The sequence below is a fragment of the Maylandia zebra genome, linkage group LG10 (assembly GCF_041146795.1).
Source record: "Maylandia zebra isolate NMK-2024a linkage group LG10, Mzebra_GT3a, whole genome shotgun sequence".
NCBI lineage: Eukaryota > Metazoa > Chordata > Actinopteri > Cichliformes > Cichlidae > Maylandia > Maylandia zebra.
In genome coordinates this window covers 15,992,559-16,008,261 of record NC_135176.1, presented here as the reverse complement: position 1 = coordinate 16,008,261, position 15,703 = coordinate 15,992,559, and the positions used below count along the sequence as shown (strand labels likewise).

The 15,703-nt window shown below is 39.8% G+C and overlaps 1 protein-coding gene across 5 annotated transcripts in view; it reads left to right on the top strand.

Annotated features, from left to right (window-relative positions):
* Positions 1 to 15,703, top strand: part of cadm2a (cell adhesion molecule 2a) — a 221,229-nt gene that overhangs the window by 149,557 nt on the left and 55,969 nt on the right. For 4 of the 5 annotated variants that reach the window (XM_004550019.4, XM_076889180.1, XM_076889179.1 and 1 more), the window contains 2 exons: positions 763 to 789; positions 14,476 to 14,625. In XM_004550019.4, coding sequence (XP_004550076.1) covers positions 763 to 789; positions 14,476 to 14,625 — 177 coding nt within the window. The remainder of the gene's footprint in view (positions 1 to 762; positions 790 to 14,475; positions 14,626 to 15,703) is intronic. The other variant, XM_004550020.4, reaches the window with a different exon arrangement.

The window sequence follows — 15,703 nt, the reverse complement described above, 5'->3', positions numbered from 1 at the left end:
CTACTTTGCAAGTATTGCAAGTTGCCCTGTTGTCATCCGTTCTCGTAAAGTATAAACAAACTTTTGAGCGTTTGAGCTGCTTAGGCGCCGTGTTTCCTGCCAGGTAAATGACGCTCCGCAACGTGGTGACGTCATTCAGACTGGAATCGATAAGGGAATCGTTTGCAAAAATGGCAAACAATTCCAAGGAATTGAAACAGTGGAAACCGGTTCTCAACAAGAACCGGTTTTCGATACCCATCCCTACACAGGATGATGTGATGGTTCACCGGTGTCGGAATGTGTCACTGCATCCAAACATATAAATCATTACTATGAAACAAAATCTTTATTTTCTACCCAAAGTCAAATGACGCACGGCAGCACAAATCCACAACATGACACGTACAGTATTGCGCAAACCCATATACTGTAGGTCTGGCAGTTAAAAAACCAAAAGCACTCTTGCACGATCCACATGATGTGTCTCGACTAATTAAAAGGTGTCACACTCTAAGGTCTCAATTTGCTGATGAGCTAAATCAGGACATTCTCTTTCAGGGTTGACTGATCTGTGCGGGTGGGGGTTCAGCACTTGTGACTGACATCCGAGATAAAGACAATGCTGTTTCTGCACATATGCGACAGATGCAGACACGCTGTTCTTCCTACAGTTATCTAATCAGTTGTTCTGTCTTCTTTCTTTGTTCTTTTTCCTCTGTATTCTGACATCTGCCTCTCTTGCTGTCCGTCCAACCCCACTTGCCTACTTGGGGACTTCAGTGATGGCTTCAAAAGGCAAAGTTCGAGGTGAGTGGTGGCTGCTGCTGCTGCTTTTCCCGCTGTGCCTCAAACTCAACCTGACAAACCAATATCAGAAAAGAGACTTAACCTTTTATTTTAAAAAATTAATGGACGGATATTTTAATCTATTTGCTTCTATTCTTTTGTGTGCGTGTGTGTCTGTGCTGTTGTTCCCTGACTATTTTGAGAATAGTCATATTTGTGTATTTGGATGAAATGTGTTTTTTGTTTTTTTCATTTCGGATTTCTATTACAGGGTTTTGCCATAGTGGGATTTATCACTATCCCAACACTGAAAAATAATGTGGAAAAACTAATTTGTTTGAGAATAAAATTAGACAGTTTGTTTCAACATAGATTTTTAGATTTGTAAATTAGTACTAGGGAAAAGGAAATCATTTAGGTATGTATATAGTGCAAAGACAACCCAAGGTCATGCAATTATTAATCAGCTATTTAACTGTGTGATAATGTCCTTTGCCATTGCTTTTATTGGAAAGGTGGCAGTACATTAAAGAGATCCAAATCTTCTCCATCATCTTCTGTGTCTCCGCTATGGCAGCGAGAACGGATTATAGATCAAAAAGTGAGTCAGAGAGGAGAAGCAAAGTGTTTATTTGAGAGCAGATAACCTGATTTCATTCTGCGTGCCTCAGCAAATATGCTTCTCAAAGACTAAGAATTTATTCAACCGTGGTTATAATCCCTTTCTGTTTAGTTACCATCTTTGGCTAATGATTACACACACACACACACAACAGTCACTTCCTAAGCAGAGATGTGATCATAATTCAGATGAAAGGATTGGTATCAGCTAAGGTTGGCATACCTAATAAAAACACTCAAACTGTATCAAAGCATATTTGGCAGAAATGAAGCTCCTTTTTTTTTTAAATTTTATAGATGTTTCGCAGTGATTATGCAATAAATACATTTCTTCAAGAATCATAATCTGAGCCAAACTTTTAAATTAAAGTGGCAGAACTCGAAAGTGTTTGGCTTTTATATAACTCAGGTTATTATGATGAGATCGCTTTGGAGCTCAGTCCCAAATTCATCGTGCAGCATGACTGTGACAACAATAGGGCAGTCAGAACCAGAAAGAACAATCCTCGACAACAAGAAGAACATGGCTCCCGCAGCAGATGGCATGAGCCCTGATCGCAAATTCATGGAGTCAGTATGGAATAAAATGAATAAACAGAGGCAATCAAGACAGAGGAAATATGGCAAGTTGCTCATTATTTTAAATAAAATAGCAAAACAGCTCAGTTGAACAGCTTTTATCTTAATCGAGAAGCCTCCTGTAGAAAAGTAACATTTTATAGAATTATTTCTGTGCTCAGAGCTCGTACGGACCTTCTGCACAGGTCCTTCCAGTGTTTGTTTCCTTATGGCGCATCTTAACATGCAATGCTAAAAAGCTGTATATTACTAACCCAGTCAGAATGTAATTTCAAGTGAAGGAAGCAACACTTGTTGTTCTCAGAGTTTGCCTGCTGCCGAATGGTAGATTTGGTATAATCCTCATGTTAAAACCCTGTCAGCGCCTTACGTCCTCCTTCCCTGCTATCCTCAGCTGCAGTGATAGTAGTCACAGGATCAACATCACATTCCCCCTCAACACTTCGCTACAGTTTTTTCTCATTTTCCCACTGCGTCTGAATGCATAATGAATTTAGACCACCTCTTTCCTGATCAGCATCCAGCTGCGTGTGTTTAACTGTATCATCTCTGTCTCACTCACTCTTGATTCAATCCTCTCTTTAAAGGCTACCCTAACCTGACTATCATCCTTTTCCATCTTACCGCAGCAGTATAGGAAATCCATTGCACTCTTTAATAGGGGGAACAGAAGATGTGTAGATCAGAGTCGAGCACATGTCTCCGGCCTGCCTCTCTTACCCTTATAATGAGGCTACTGGTAGGAAAACATAACAAGCCAGATAAGATTCATGCTGATCAGTGGGTGGATAAAGGCTTAGCTCACCTCAAAGTATCGGTTCATCGGTATGTGTGCAACTGAAGGACTGAGTGGATGGTTAAGGGTGCCTTTATTCTTTTGTAAATGTGTATATATAGCATCGCCAATTACTGCATACAGCATGAAAGATTAATTCAAAGATGTTTTTTTTTTCTGTTCTTCTACTTTTTTCTTTTTTTTAAGTTGTGGAAGTTTACATCGCAGTTATATTTCACAGTCAGCATTGCAAATGAGCTAAAAAAACAGCACAAAAATAAATATATGGCACTTGTATGTGCACAAGTGACACAATTTCTAACTAAATTTAATTAGTGTTTTTTTAAACTTTACAAAATCATTATTTAGAGTGCTTCACTTGCACCGTAACCATACACAACACAACACATAAATCGATTGGCCAAAATATTTACAAAGGGCTGCTGATAAAATACTCAAGTAGTCACTGATAAAATACTGTCTATATATTATGTAGATGGCATGTGGGTCTCCTCACTAATTCCTAGTAGCGCTGCAGTGGTGGTGTTTCTACAGAGTCACATGTGAGAAAACATCTGAGAATAATTCAGTGTGATCAAATGAACGTTTATTTTCTGCTCAAATGTTAAAGCTATTAGCTGCATATTGTAAATACACAATCATAACATCTTTTAATAAGTTTCACTCAATTTTCCTAATTTTCCTTCCCAGCATCCCAAAGCAGCAATTTTGGCCTAGTGGCCAAACCGCATTACTATAACATCTGTATTCATCAAGTGATGCACACTGGCCCAAAAGCATTTATTCAGTCAATGGAAAAAGAGTCAATGCGAAACTCAGTGTTAGAAACTCTGCAAAAGGCCTCTTCTCATTATAGAAAAGGCTCACTCTAAGACATAAAAGATGCGCTGTTAACATCTGGTACTACATAGCAAGGTCTCTCTCAGAAGCTGTGTCGAAGCTGTTTTTTGACTGATTTTTTATCTTATATCTATTTAAAGATAATCTTGCCCCGAGCTTTTGGAAGCACAAAACTGTGAAGTTTAGTAAGTTTGCTGCAAGCCACAGGTTGACACCCATTTTCTGCTTTTCCATACATTTCTGTACACAACTACTGCAACTCAAAGAATACAAAGTCACAAGCAGCTCTTGTTTGCAGCCTACTCATGATGTACAATGAGTTGTTCACTTAGATGAAGAAAATTGTAACTTGAAAAATATGCATACCATCAGGAAAGTTGTGATAAGGATTTTTGCAAGCATAAATTATAGCACACATGGGAAATTTAGTGTGGATCCAGGCTTGCAGATCGTCTCAATCAACCCCTGAAAGTCCAAAAAGGAAAACCTGTAAAAGCTGGAACCTCAGCACGGTGCATGCTTATGCCACTGGAGGCACACGCACATTTTTAAAATATATATCAGAAAGCTGTTTTCCTATAGACTTCTACAGGACCGGAAGTCTTTTTGCAGCCACAACTATAACCTTCTGATGGACTGAAACTTTTTAGGCACTTCCATATACTCTGATATTATTAAAATGTAATATAGCTACACATGTGAAACTGTTTCATTTATGTCACCTGCCTAAATTCATGGATTTCAGCATATTTCTTCTCTTTGTATGTCCCGTTTCTGTTTGTGTGCAACCCCCTGCTTGTTGTCCACCCCTCCTATAGTGATACGTCCATTTTACTGCATTAAAACAAGTCGAAAATTATTACAGTGACACCCTGAACTCTGATATTGCCCTACAACAATAAAACTGAGTTGACTTAATTTAAGTTATTTTGGGGGATTTTAAAATTCAATAAAAATAAATGCTAATTGTTATCAGCAAACTCATTCTTGTTCAACATAACACAAGGCAAGTTTTAAAGGGATATAGTATACCAGGAAATTTAATATAACAAAGTTGCTAAAACAGACAAAAAACCCCCCCAAAAAAACAAGCAAAAGACAATAAAAAAAACAAACATATATAACATACATAAAACCTCAAAGAACAAAGAAAACTTTTGAATCTGATCTGTAGCAGGATTGATAAGGAGGAAGTGCACTTGTTAAATTTTGTATTTACATTTATTTAAAGTATCTATCTAGCTTGCTTTCCTAATCTTTTGAGACAGACGGCTCTCAAAGTTTAGGAGCATTAACGACGAAAACTGCATCCCCAGACGAAAAAACATTGGATGTCTGTGAAAAATATTGGCTGTCTTCCAGTTTGGCAGTAGAGGATCCAAGAGTACAAGGGCTAGATTTACTAACAGTCTGCGCCAGCGCAAAACCCTCTTTTGGCATTAAAAGAGCAACGACTGGGATTTACTGAAGAGGCACAGTGTCAGTTTTGCAACTGACAGGTGTGGATCGAGGTATTTTTGCAGCTGGAATTATTGCCTATATATTTCTAAGAGTTTCCCTCTCAGGCCTCAAACTGTTTTGGTTCTACAGAAAAAGTGTGAATGTGTAACTACAGCAGTGCATGGTGTGCTGCCTGACAAGGTTGGCAAGTGGTAGCATGTATAATGAGGAAAGTAATGGACCAAGACACCTGCCCTGTGCAACACCACAGGAAATGAGGGCAGTCTCTGTGGTATTATGTGCTCTACTAAATGAAGATGTGATAGTGACCTGTCTCTACTCAGTATTCTAGTATCTGAGTTCTAACTCTTCTTCAAAAGAGGCTGTACTACAAGTGTTTTGACAGTGGATTTAAAAACTCAAATAAAAAATTCAGTTAGTGCATTTCACAATAATAATAACTGGATTAAGTTATGAGATTTAAGGTTTTCAAATAGTGTGAAACAGACGGGAAAGTTTGATCAAATTTGGAGGTTTTATGCAAGGTAAGACTGTATGGAAACCTTACGTCCATGGGGATGCACTCTTCTCCACGTGTCAAAAATGTTAACTTCCCATCTATCCTTCCTCTCCTCAACCACCACGACATAATCTGAACTGTTGATTTGTAAGACCGGTAATCGTCAATTGGAGTGATTTCAGTGAAAATGAAAAACATGTAACTTTTACTGCAGCTAGTATCAGCCCTGTCATTGTGACTGACTCATAGCTGTGGCAAAAGTGCTTTGTGGCAAAGTAAGTCTGACACCAACCAAATGATGAGAGCTGTTTCTTTTTTTCTTTCTTTTTTTTTAAATTAGTACTTTCTGCCCACTGAATCTTGCAGGTCCCCCTGGGGTGACAAGCATTTCCCCAGATCCTTCTTAAATTAACAGAATCTGTCAACACATCACTACACATTAGAAAATCACACTGTGTCATGTTGATTTGGGGAATTTGGGGATTTTTGGTGGCAGCAGTGATTAGTTTGATTTCCCTCATGAATGCCACCCTAGCCTGCGATTATCCTGCTCTCACCCTGTATGAAAGCATAAGAGATGAAATCCTTCCTGTGATAAAAAAGAAGATGAAGTCAAGTACACTCTTCCTCCACATCATTTTGCAAGAAAACACAATAAATTAGATTTCCCTGCCCTTATGCTTTTATGATATTTAATTTGAATGACCTACTAAGCCAGTAAACGTGTGGATGCCTGCTAATATTGCTTGGCCTTATATTCAAGAAGAAATCTAGCCAAAGCTTTGCCTTCATGGCCTTATAAAGTGAATAATTCAATAGATGAAGCTGTGATCTTGCTATTTTGAAAAACACTAAAGTGAAGATAAAATTCGGTGGATATTGCACCTATTACTATTACATCTAAAGCACACAGCAGTATGTATAGCACAAAGAGGGTACACAAAGATATGTATTTAATAGTACCTGCTTATATTTTATGTATAAATCAGGACTGCATAATTTTTGAATGTTTCCAAAGTTTCTACTTGACAGTTCAGAGAATTTAGCTGTGCAAGAACTGGCTCTTTCATGGCTAGAAGGAAACATTTAAGATATTGTTCCTTTGTTTCTGCTCTCGCCTCAGTTGTTTCCTTTTTTCTCCTTTCTTTTTTGCATGTCAAAATATGTGCTTATATCCTTTCCTAATTGTCTTTTGCTCTCAGCTTCATCTTCTTCTTCTTCTTGCTTGTTTGCTTTTGCTAGCTGGAAGAAAGCACTGTATGAAGTATTTATGAAGGCCTGGTTTACCTCCGTCATAAAACTGTGAGATGTCTGACCTTGGCTCAGAAAGGATAGTGAGATCCCTGGCCATTCTGGACTGAGCAAGCTTGAACTCAGGCAGCTAACATGCTGAGAATGGGCAGAGGTTTATATCTCTGCCCTTTAAATTGATGTGGCTGAATCAAGGGCAGAAAATACTGGGCAAATGGTAGAAGTGTCTGGAAACATGTCTGGTCACCAATTTGAATTTGGGTTGTGGGCTTTTATAAATTTTGATGTGTAGGTTTGGCTCCTGAAAAGTGGCATCGCAGAAAAGTTCGGCTGTGGCAGGTCTTTGTCATCAAAAACAGCAACAAAAAAGTCAAGAGGAGATACGTGAGCTGGCATGTTTGTTTCTCGTAGTGCTTTGTAAACTCGAGGAACACCACTTCTTCTTCTGTGTTTGCCCTTATATCATATTAAATGTTATTATTGTCCTTACATGAACAGCATGTGTTAACATTATCCACTCAGTGGAAACGGAAAAAACATACACAAACAAACCTGGACTCTCTCTGTAACGCTGCTCTTAAACAACACCTAACAGCACCATGGAGAAGTAGGTGATATTTTGTTGATCTGACTCCAAGGGCCAAGTTGGATGTCAAGTTTGCAACGGCAGCACCAACAGCTGCCCAGTCTAATTACTGTATGTAAATGACAACAGCACTGCCGTAGCCAGCCTCTCTGGTGCCGAATAATTAATTTCATATCTCCAGATCAAAAATGACTGTCCTGAGGTAATTGTATGCTCGTGCTGAATACAAAGGTAGCTCCACCCTCTGCAGGGGTTGCATTCAATTTGCTCACAGCAAGAAACTTATCATTGTCAAAAGAGCAAGCTCAGATTAGAAATACTCACACGCGGGCATGCTCAGTTGCAAGCGCAATTTACATACGCCTCATTTGCCAAGAGAAAAAGAACAAAGCTGAAAAGTGAATGTTTATTCAGTTATAAGAATGAAAACAGAGAGAACCACTATAACCCAATTTATGACCATTTGCATAACAATATCGTTCATATATGGACAGGTGACTGATTAAAGTAAACACCTGAACTGTAGACCCCTACAGAGAGGGGATCAGGTGGCTCTGTTATGCTGTGAGGGGCATAATGATGGCACTGTGTGGGATCACTTGCCCTCTTAGAGGGAACTATGGCAGTTCGAAGTGATTACCTTGGCGCTGTAGTGAAACATTTCAATCCAGATGGGAATGATCTCTTAAGGATGAAAATGATATGATCTGTAGGTCACAAGGGATCACCTATAAGAAACATCGAACTGAGATGTCCGACAGCACTCTCCACTGCCATCATCACCTAAATAAAAGCCAAATCCACACAGGAAGCGACAAGCAGCAACAGGCTGCCCAGGAGCCACAAAAAGTCAGTGACATACAGCGACTTCAGGTGACGGCAGGAGATATAACTTGTGGTGACACAAGGCGGGCAGGTCCTGAGCTTCTCAACCAGCAATTAAAAATAAAAATGAAGAAAACCACTGATTAGTAACTATGTAACTTAGGCAACCAGACCCTACAATATCTGCTAGTAACTGACAATCAGCTACAAAGTGATGGGCAATGAGTGTGGGTGCTTCTTAAGGGAATATCTTTGGAGAACCTGATAAAACAACACCTTACTAGTGGTCTTACTTATTTTAATAAAGATTACTAAACTTAGATATAGAATAATAGAATGTATGATATGTCAACTGTATAAATATTTATTGTCAGGTATTAGTTAACTGAAGTTTGGATTATACATTAGAAAAAGAAAGGTTAGCCCCAAAACACAACTGAAAGAGGAAGAGGTGTAAAGATGATAACAACAATTAGAACTGTGTGAAGTCTTCACCAACTATACAAGGTTTTAATAGATAAATGCACACAGGGAGAAAAATGGAAGGCAGATTTTAAATATTTCCACTTATGAGCGTTTTGGCAGCAGTGAAAGTGCTTTAAATCTAACTGTGCCTCCCTTTTCAAGCAATACCAGTCTAAATGCATTCAATTGTGTTTTTATTGCCGGAGATTTCACTTTGTCTTCTCTTTTCAAGATATTCAAAAGATAAATTACATATGGTGCTTTAGACTCCACTCATACTCTTGTTCTTAAAAGCTGCTATATACTTTTTGTCGCAGTGGTAATTACCCTTTTTTTCCCACAGGAACATGCCATTTCATTTTATAGTGAACGCTAAAGGCTGGCTTTTTATGCCGGGCGTAATAGTGTTATGAAATGTTGATAAATCACATTGGAGATGCAACATTGATTTAGGATGGATGTTGATAGAAGGCGTGAAAAAGGTCACCGCAAAAGAGAAAAGAGACAACCCCGTGTACGCAGCGTGTTCTTGAGAAAAGCGTGTGTGAAAATTGTCGCAGTTGGAGGGAGAGTCCCAGAGTGAGGGCAGTGAGTGATGATGCTCTTCTCTGACATGTTAACTTCTGTTCCAGGAAGTTACTAACCACATTTTGTGCTTCATGTGATCAGCCCTAGCCTTTCCTTCCTGGAGATGACAGCGTATTCGTATTTTTATGTTTATTTTTTTCCAGTTGCGTGTTTAATATTTTTTCTGATGCTTTAAACAAGTGAAGAGGTTGGAGAGTTTTTATTCTCAAGGATGCTGTGACAGGATACATCCCTGGCTGATGAATTCACACCAGCTCTTGAGATGATAAAACTGTTGACCTTGTACCTTCTCTCCAATCACCAGGCCACCCTGCTGCCTGACACTTTGAGAATCACTCTGAAAACCTTGTGTACCCAGCTGCGTAGCCACCTGTGTAACCTTATAGACACTAACTGGTCATGGCAAAGCTGTCATGTCCTATGTAATCTTTTGCCTCTCATTCGTTATCTTCTTAGTGGGATGCCTTTTTTAACAGTGAGCCACTTAAAGGCCACGCTTTATAGTGTCAGAGCATCTGAGAATATGCTTTGCAGGGTGGCTAAACCTTCGATGCGGTTTCAAATGCACATTTTTTAACACAGGATTATTGGAAAAACATCAGCAAGTGCTCATAATACATTTATTCTTCTATTATAACGTATAGCGATAATGGGAAATTCTTCTCTAAGGCCCTGCAGATCTAGTTCAGGTTCAAATGATTAATTGCTCTGAGCTTAACAGTTTAAATGCAGTTCTACTGTGTTACATTGTGGGTTTTATTTTTGTGCTTTTGACTATTGTTCTTACTTGCGGTAATAACATTGTGTCTCCTAATTCCAAGGGAGTCCCACAAGAGCTCCCACTCAGTATTAGAACTTCTCTTTTCCCAGCGCTGGAAATAAAATTAAAGTTTTAAACAAACCCAGAGATTAACCTAACTTGTGTGGACAAGGAAACAAAGGCAAGCAGAAAAATGTATACACATATTTATTATTGTATTTAACGTGGTAGATAATAGCCAGACTTAACAAGCTAACTCTTAGCTCCTTGCCAGTTCTCACATCTTACTTTTCATAACCCACACAAATTATGGGCATGCTCTACTAATCTGGAATTGTCCTTTAAATTTTAAGCATGATCCCAAGCCTGCAATTATCACTTGTGCTTTACTGGCTTAAAGGGTGACTCAGCTAATCAAAACTGTGGCCTGCCTCTTCCCGTCCTGTAATCCTGTATTCTCGGCCATACATCACAGCTCTACAGCTCAGTTGAGCTCCAGTCCTGGTATAAAGGTCAGTAGCTCCAGGCTGTCCATCTGTCTGCTGCATCTCTCTCTTTTTCTCTGCTTCTTGAATGCCTAAATAAGAAAGGTTAGTAGACTCGGCTGCTCTTGCTTGAAAGGTCATGTGGGGGAGCAGACAGGAAGCACCCAGGATACTCTTATATTCGTATCAGTGTTATTTGTCCAGTCATTTGCTTGGGCAAGAAGCGGCTGAATTGGCCCGTGCATTTTTCTATAATGCCTTTCATGTTTAGGCACTAAAAGTAAAGTGGGAGCTGTGTGGGGGCTATAGCATTAGTTCCTCCTGTCACTGAAGTTACAGCAGCTTCGTGTGTGCATGCAGGGTTCTTTTGATGCTGCAGAATGAATTAAGAGCCAATCAGAGCCCACCTTTATGGTAATTTGTGATGGATAAGAATCTACAGCTAAAGTGTCTGAAACTTTAGCACAGTATAGTAAATGATCTAATTCGAGCTAAATAAAGCAGAGCTAATTTCATAATGTCATTACTTTATAATGTCATGTAGATGAGAGGATTGTTGACCTGTCTTAGCCTTAGCATGTCAGTCAAGGTGGAGGGCAATTAAAATGACCCCATTCGCCGTGACAGATAGAGCACAATTGAGCAACAGAAAAGAGGTAGGATCAAGATAAACTTTAAAGACTAGGGAGCAGCAGGAGACAGAGAGAATATGAAAATGAGAGACAAAGCAAGTGGAAATGCCACCCTTCAGGGATCAACTAGAGGAAAAAACGTGACAGAGAGGGTGGAGGGAATTGAGTGGAATGGATGTGAACTGGAAAAGACAGAGCAAGAAACTGAAAGTAGGAGAAAGAGTGGAGTTGAAGTGAGGAAAGGGCCTAAATTTAGACATGGAAATCAGGAGAGAACAGCTGCCTCCTTCCCTCAGGAGATACATTTAAATCAGGTCTGGCTGGCCAGAGGGGAGAATGGAAGAACCTACTCCACTGGCCAATTAGGCGCAAAGAACACTACGCTGTTCTAATATAACCATCATTGTGGCCCCTTTGGCCCTTTCAGTCCCAATGGAAGTGTAGCACCAGACACTGACGCAAAGCATAGACAGAGGGATCCCCGGACTATTGTAGATCTGTGTAGGAGAGGAAAGGAAAGAAGAGGAGAGATGAAATGTAAAAGCTAATAGTTTAGTGTGTCTAGCCAAAGTAAACCTATGGCATAAATATCTTTACATCGGCCTGATAGACCAGTGTGCCTCTGCTACCAGTCAGTCACTGACCAAATAGCTTTACACATATCTAATTCTGAAAAGGAACTGCAAACCAACTTATGGTGAAAATGTTATGGTATGTGGCAGGCTTTACGTCATTCCATGTTGACCTGCAGCAGGCTGACGTTTCCCTCTCACACAATGCTGCACTTTGTAGCAGAAAACTACAGCTCTTATTTTGTTTCGTATCAATACGCTATGCAAACACCCATATCAGTTTAAACTGCATACAGATTTGAATAAAGCTACATTCAAAACAAAATAAAATGAGGTGTGTTACACAACATATCTACAACATAGTGCTAACACAATGCCGAGTAATTAGCCAGGGTATCCATCTGTTTCCTTGTTGAAGTAGCTGTTGTTAAAAAATAGTTTTATCAAATTCCAACAGGATCAGCTCAGTCAGTACGAGGCAAAGCTGCAAACTAGCATTTTAAAGGTGTGATAAGAGAGCGATGTGGGCATTCAAATGTATTAGATGAAGAGTCACACTGGATCATGGGGTGTTATATTTTGAGATGTGATTGAGCGGGCGTAAGTTAGCCATGTGCACTGGTGTAAACGTTTTTAAATGTGTGATTTTACAAACGGATAAATGTTTGAATTTAAAGAAAACAAGTGATTTTCACATATCGATCAGATTCCGCTGGTAAGACTTAAAAATTTGGAGCCCAAAACCAGTGAAGAAAGTTTGATCTTTTTGAATCGTAGTCAAAATGTATTAGAATCATAGCACAGTGACTATGTATCTTTTTACACACACACACACACATATATATTTATATATACATATATATATAGTTGATCATTTTCTGATATTACAATCTGATGCTGTGATACTTTTGCATTTGGTTACTCCGTAAGTCTTTAGTGAAAATCTGAATGAGCGAGCCACATTTTGGAAACGCTCATTTTCCCCCAAGACATACGTGGCATTTTGCCATACTCATTAAATCACTCAATTCTTCCTTGTTTGTCATAAGCAGATAATTTGGAAAACAAACTCGTCTATTATATTTTAAGATATAAGTGAAGAGTTGGCAACACAACAAGCAAGCGGCTCCCCAGACACATCTGCTGCGGTAATGAACTAAAATTATATTTTGCAAAATCTCACTCACAAAACATCATTGGTACCATCGGGTATGGCGGTTAACCATTAACTTCTCTTTGTGGCCACCACAAAGGAAACAAAATGTATCACACTGGGCCGCATGTCGCTCCACTGCGTGAGCGAAAAAAATGAGAAAAAGTAAGTGATTTAAAGAGAAGGAGTAATAAAGAGAGTGAGGGCAGGCGCAGCAGAACGGTAAATCGCTGGCAGATCATGCCTCATGCAAAACTTTCATGAATAAAACATATTCCTAGCCTCCCATAGCTCACATCCATTTTTCCTTCGTTTCCCTCCTCTTCCCGCTCTATCTCTCACACGCATGATTAACCTCGGGAGGCCTTAATCAACACTGGAAATGACCCGTGCTCCATGACTTACCTGTCGCTTCCTCTCTTTCTCTCCTTCACCTCACCTTCTCCTGTCTCCGCACATCCTTCGGCGTGGGTTTCCCCTGCCTCGTCTGCTCGCCCAGAAGACAAAACACCGTCTGCGGGTTTGTTTATGCTACCTGTGCAATAATTAACTTGTGTAAGAAAACTCAATTAGCAGCGTTCAGTGGATATCGTGGCGTTTAAAATCTCACAAATTTGAAATATTTTTTTCGCCTTATATATGTTTTTCTTTTCTTCTGTGTTTCCTAATCCTTGCCTGGGGAGGAATGGCGGTTTAAGACGTGAGAGTTAGCTGGGGATGAATAATCTTTCTTACCTAAGCCTTCATTCACACAGTCTTTAAAATCTGTCCTCCGGGGATGGGGACAGGGATAGATTTATGGTTATTATTATTTACTTGCTTACTTGCTCCCTCAGCCTTCACACTAAAGCGTACCCAAACACGCATGTAGACCCACACGAGCAACAGTGTGAGCTGTCCAGAGTTCTGAAAACTGGCAGGCGGCTATTGATGAACTGGCTCCAGAAGTGACCTGTCCGTGGTCCTGAAAACTCCCTCTATTCAGCTTAGAAGTCACCCAGAATGATATCACTCAGTTGAGCTCTGCGATTCTCTCTTTGGATGCAGGCTTAACACAAATTAACATCCACAGAGAACAGTTTTTAATTGGTCTTCCCTGTGTAGCTAAGGTTTCAGGGTTGGTACCGCGGGCTAAATGCCTCCTGTGTGTTCAATGTTAGAGTCCAATTTAGCACACAGTAGTGACTGGCCAGTCTGCCTGAACATTTGCTTTGTAATTAGGCTGTTAAGCTTCTTCTTCTTTTTTTCAAACACACAAGACATTTTTGTTCTTCCCTTTTCTTCCCTAGTGAAGAGCTGATTTACTCCTCCAGTGATATTAAAGTATTTTACTTATTTTTACAAGCATCCTTATCAAACAGCTGGATAAAAATCGAATTCTCCAGTTTACCTGCAGAGCTTCTTATTTTATATCGCTGTCCTTGTGCTGAATTGAAATTCATCAAGAGAATTTAATTACCAAAGCACCCGTACAAGTTGAGCAATCGCAAATGTGCCATCTGTCTGACTCTGTCTGCCCCAGCAGCTTTCTCTGTCCCCCACCTGATGCATCCACATCTCCTCTTACACGTTTCTCGTTTGTGTCGTTTTGCAGGGATAAGCGGACAGTATCCTCTGGTTCAGAACGTGACTGTGACAGAGGGTGGGATAGCGAACCTGACCTGCCGTGTGGAGTTTAATGACAACACCTCCCTCCAGTGGTCAAACCCAGCACAGCAGACCCTCTTTTTTGGGGACAAGAAGGGTGAGTTGGAGATGAAGCAGACAACAGCCACCACATGACAGATCTGGTCTTTAAAAGTATATGTTGGGTTTGCAGAGGAATGCATAAAACGGGATTGAATCCTTTTTTTTTTTTTTGTTGGTTGGAGATTGACCTAAAAAAACCAAAAAATCGTACTTTTTCTGTGTGTCTGTCTCTGCTGTGTCTCAGCATCTGTCCCACATTTCTCGAGTTTGTGTTTTCATGTCTGTGCAGCACGTTTTTTCATAGTAAGGAGAAACAGATACACTTGTGTCCCAGCTGCTTCTCATGCTGTTTTTTGCAAAGCTTCCCTCTGTGGATGTATAGTATGCCGTTGTTATTACTCTTTTACTTTGTTACTGTTCATCCTTACACACATAGATAGACACACATCGCTACAAAGAAGCCGTCAGTGGTGAGAGTAGATGTGACCAGCTCTATTTTGAACAGTATAACCAGTGCTGATTACCACCTGCCATTTGCAGTTTAAGGGCTTTAGCTTCTCTGTCAGTTTGTTTGCAGTTGGTTTTGCTTCACTGTAACGGTTGTCTGTGGTGAATGATTGGAAAGTATAACTGAATAAGGTAAGTGGGGGTGTAAAAACAGGCTAGTGCATTTTTCATCCATCTTATCTGGCATTTCAAGCACAAGCATGATCAGTGCAAACCTTCGATCAGATTAACCACCGCCAATAAAAAAATGATGTGGTGGATCAAATCCATTTTTATTTTCTATAACCCCTCGATCTAAATTTAAAACGGTGCTTAAAAGGTTTAAATTGATGTTCTGGTCAAGTTGGAAGATCATCCCACACGTTCTGTTGGTGCTTAGCTCGTACCAGCATTAGCGTCTGCAGCACACAGTATATTAGGAGTGATGCAATATTGTTGGCTTGTGTATAAGTGAGAGCAATAAAGTTGTTGCTGATATTCAAAGACTCATTTTCACATTTTGTGGTATAGCATTCATCAGCAGAGCATACCTTGCTGGAGTATCCAGTTAGCTATTTAGTGGTACATTTTTCCCCAGGTATTACAATGGGTGCTCGGACCCAAATGACTGTCGTATAACGCAGAAG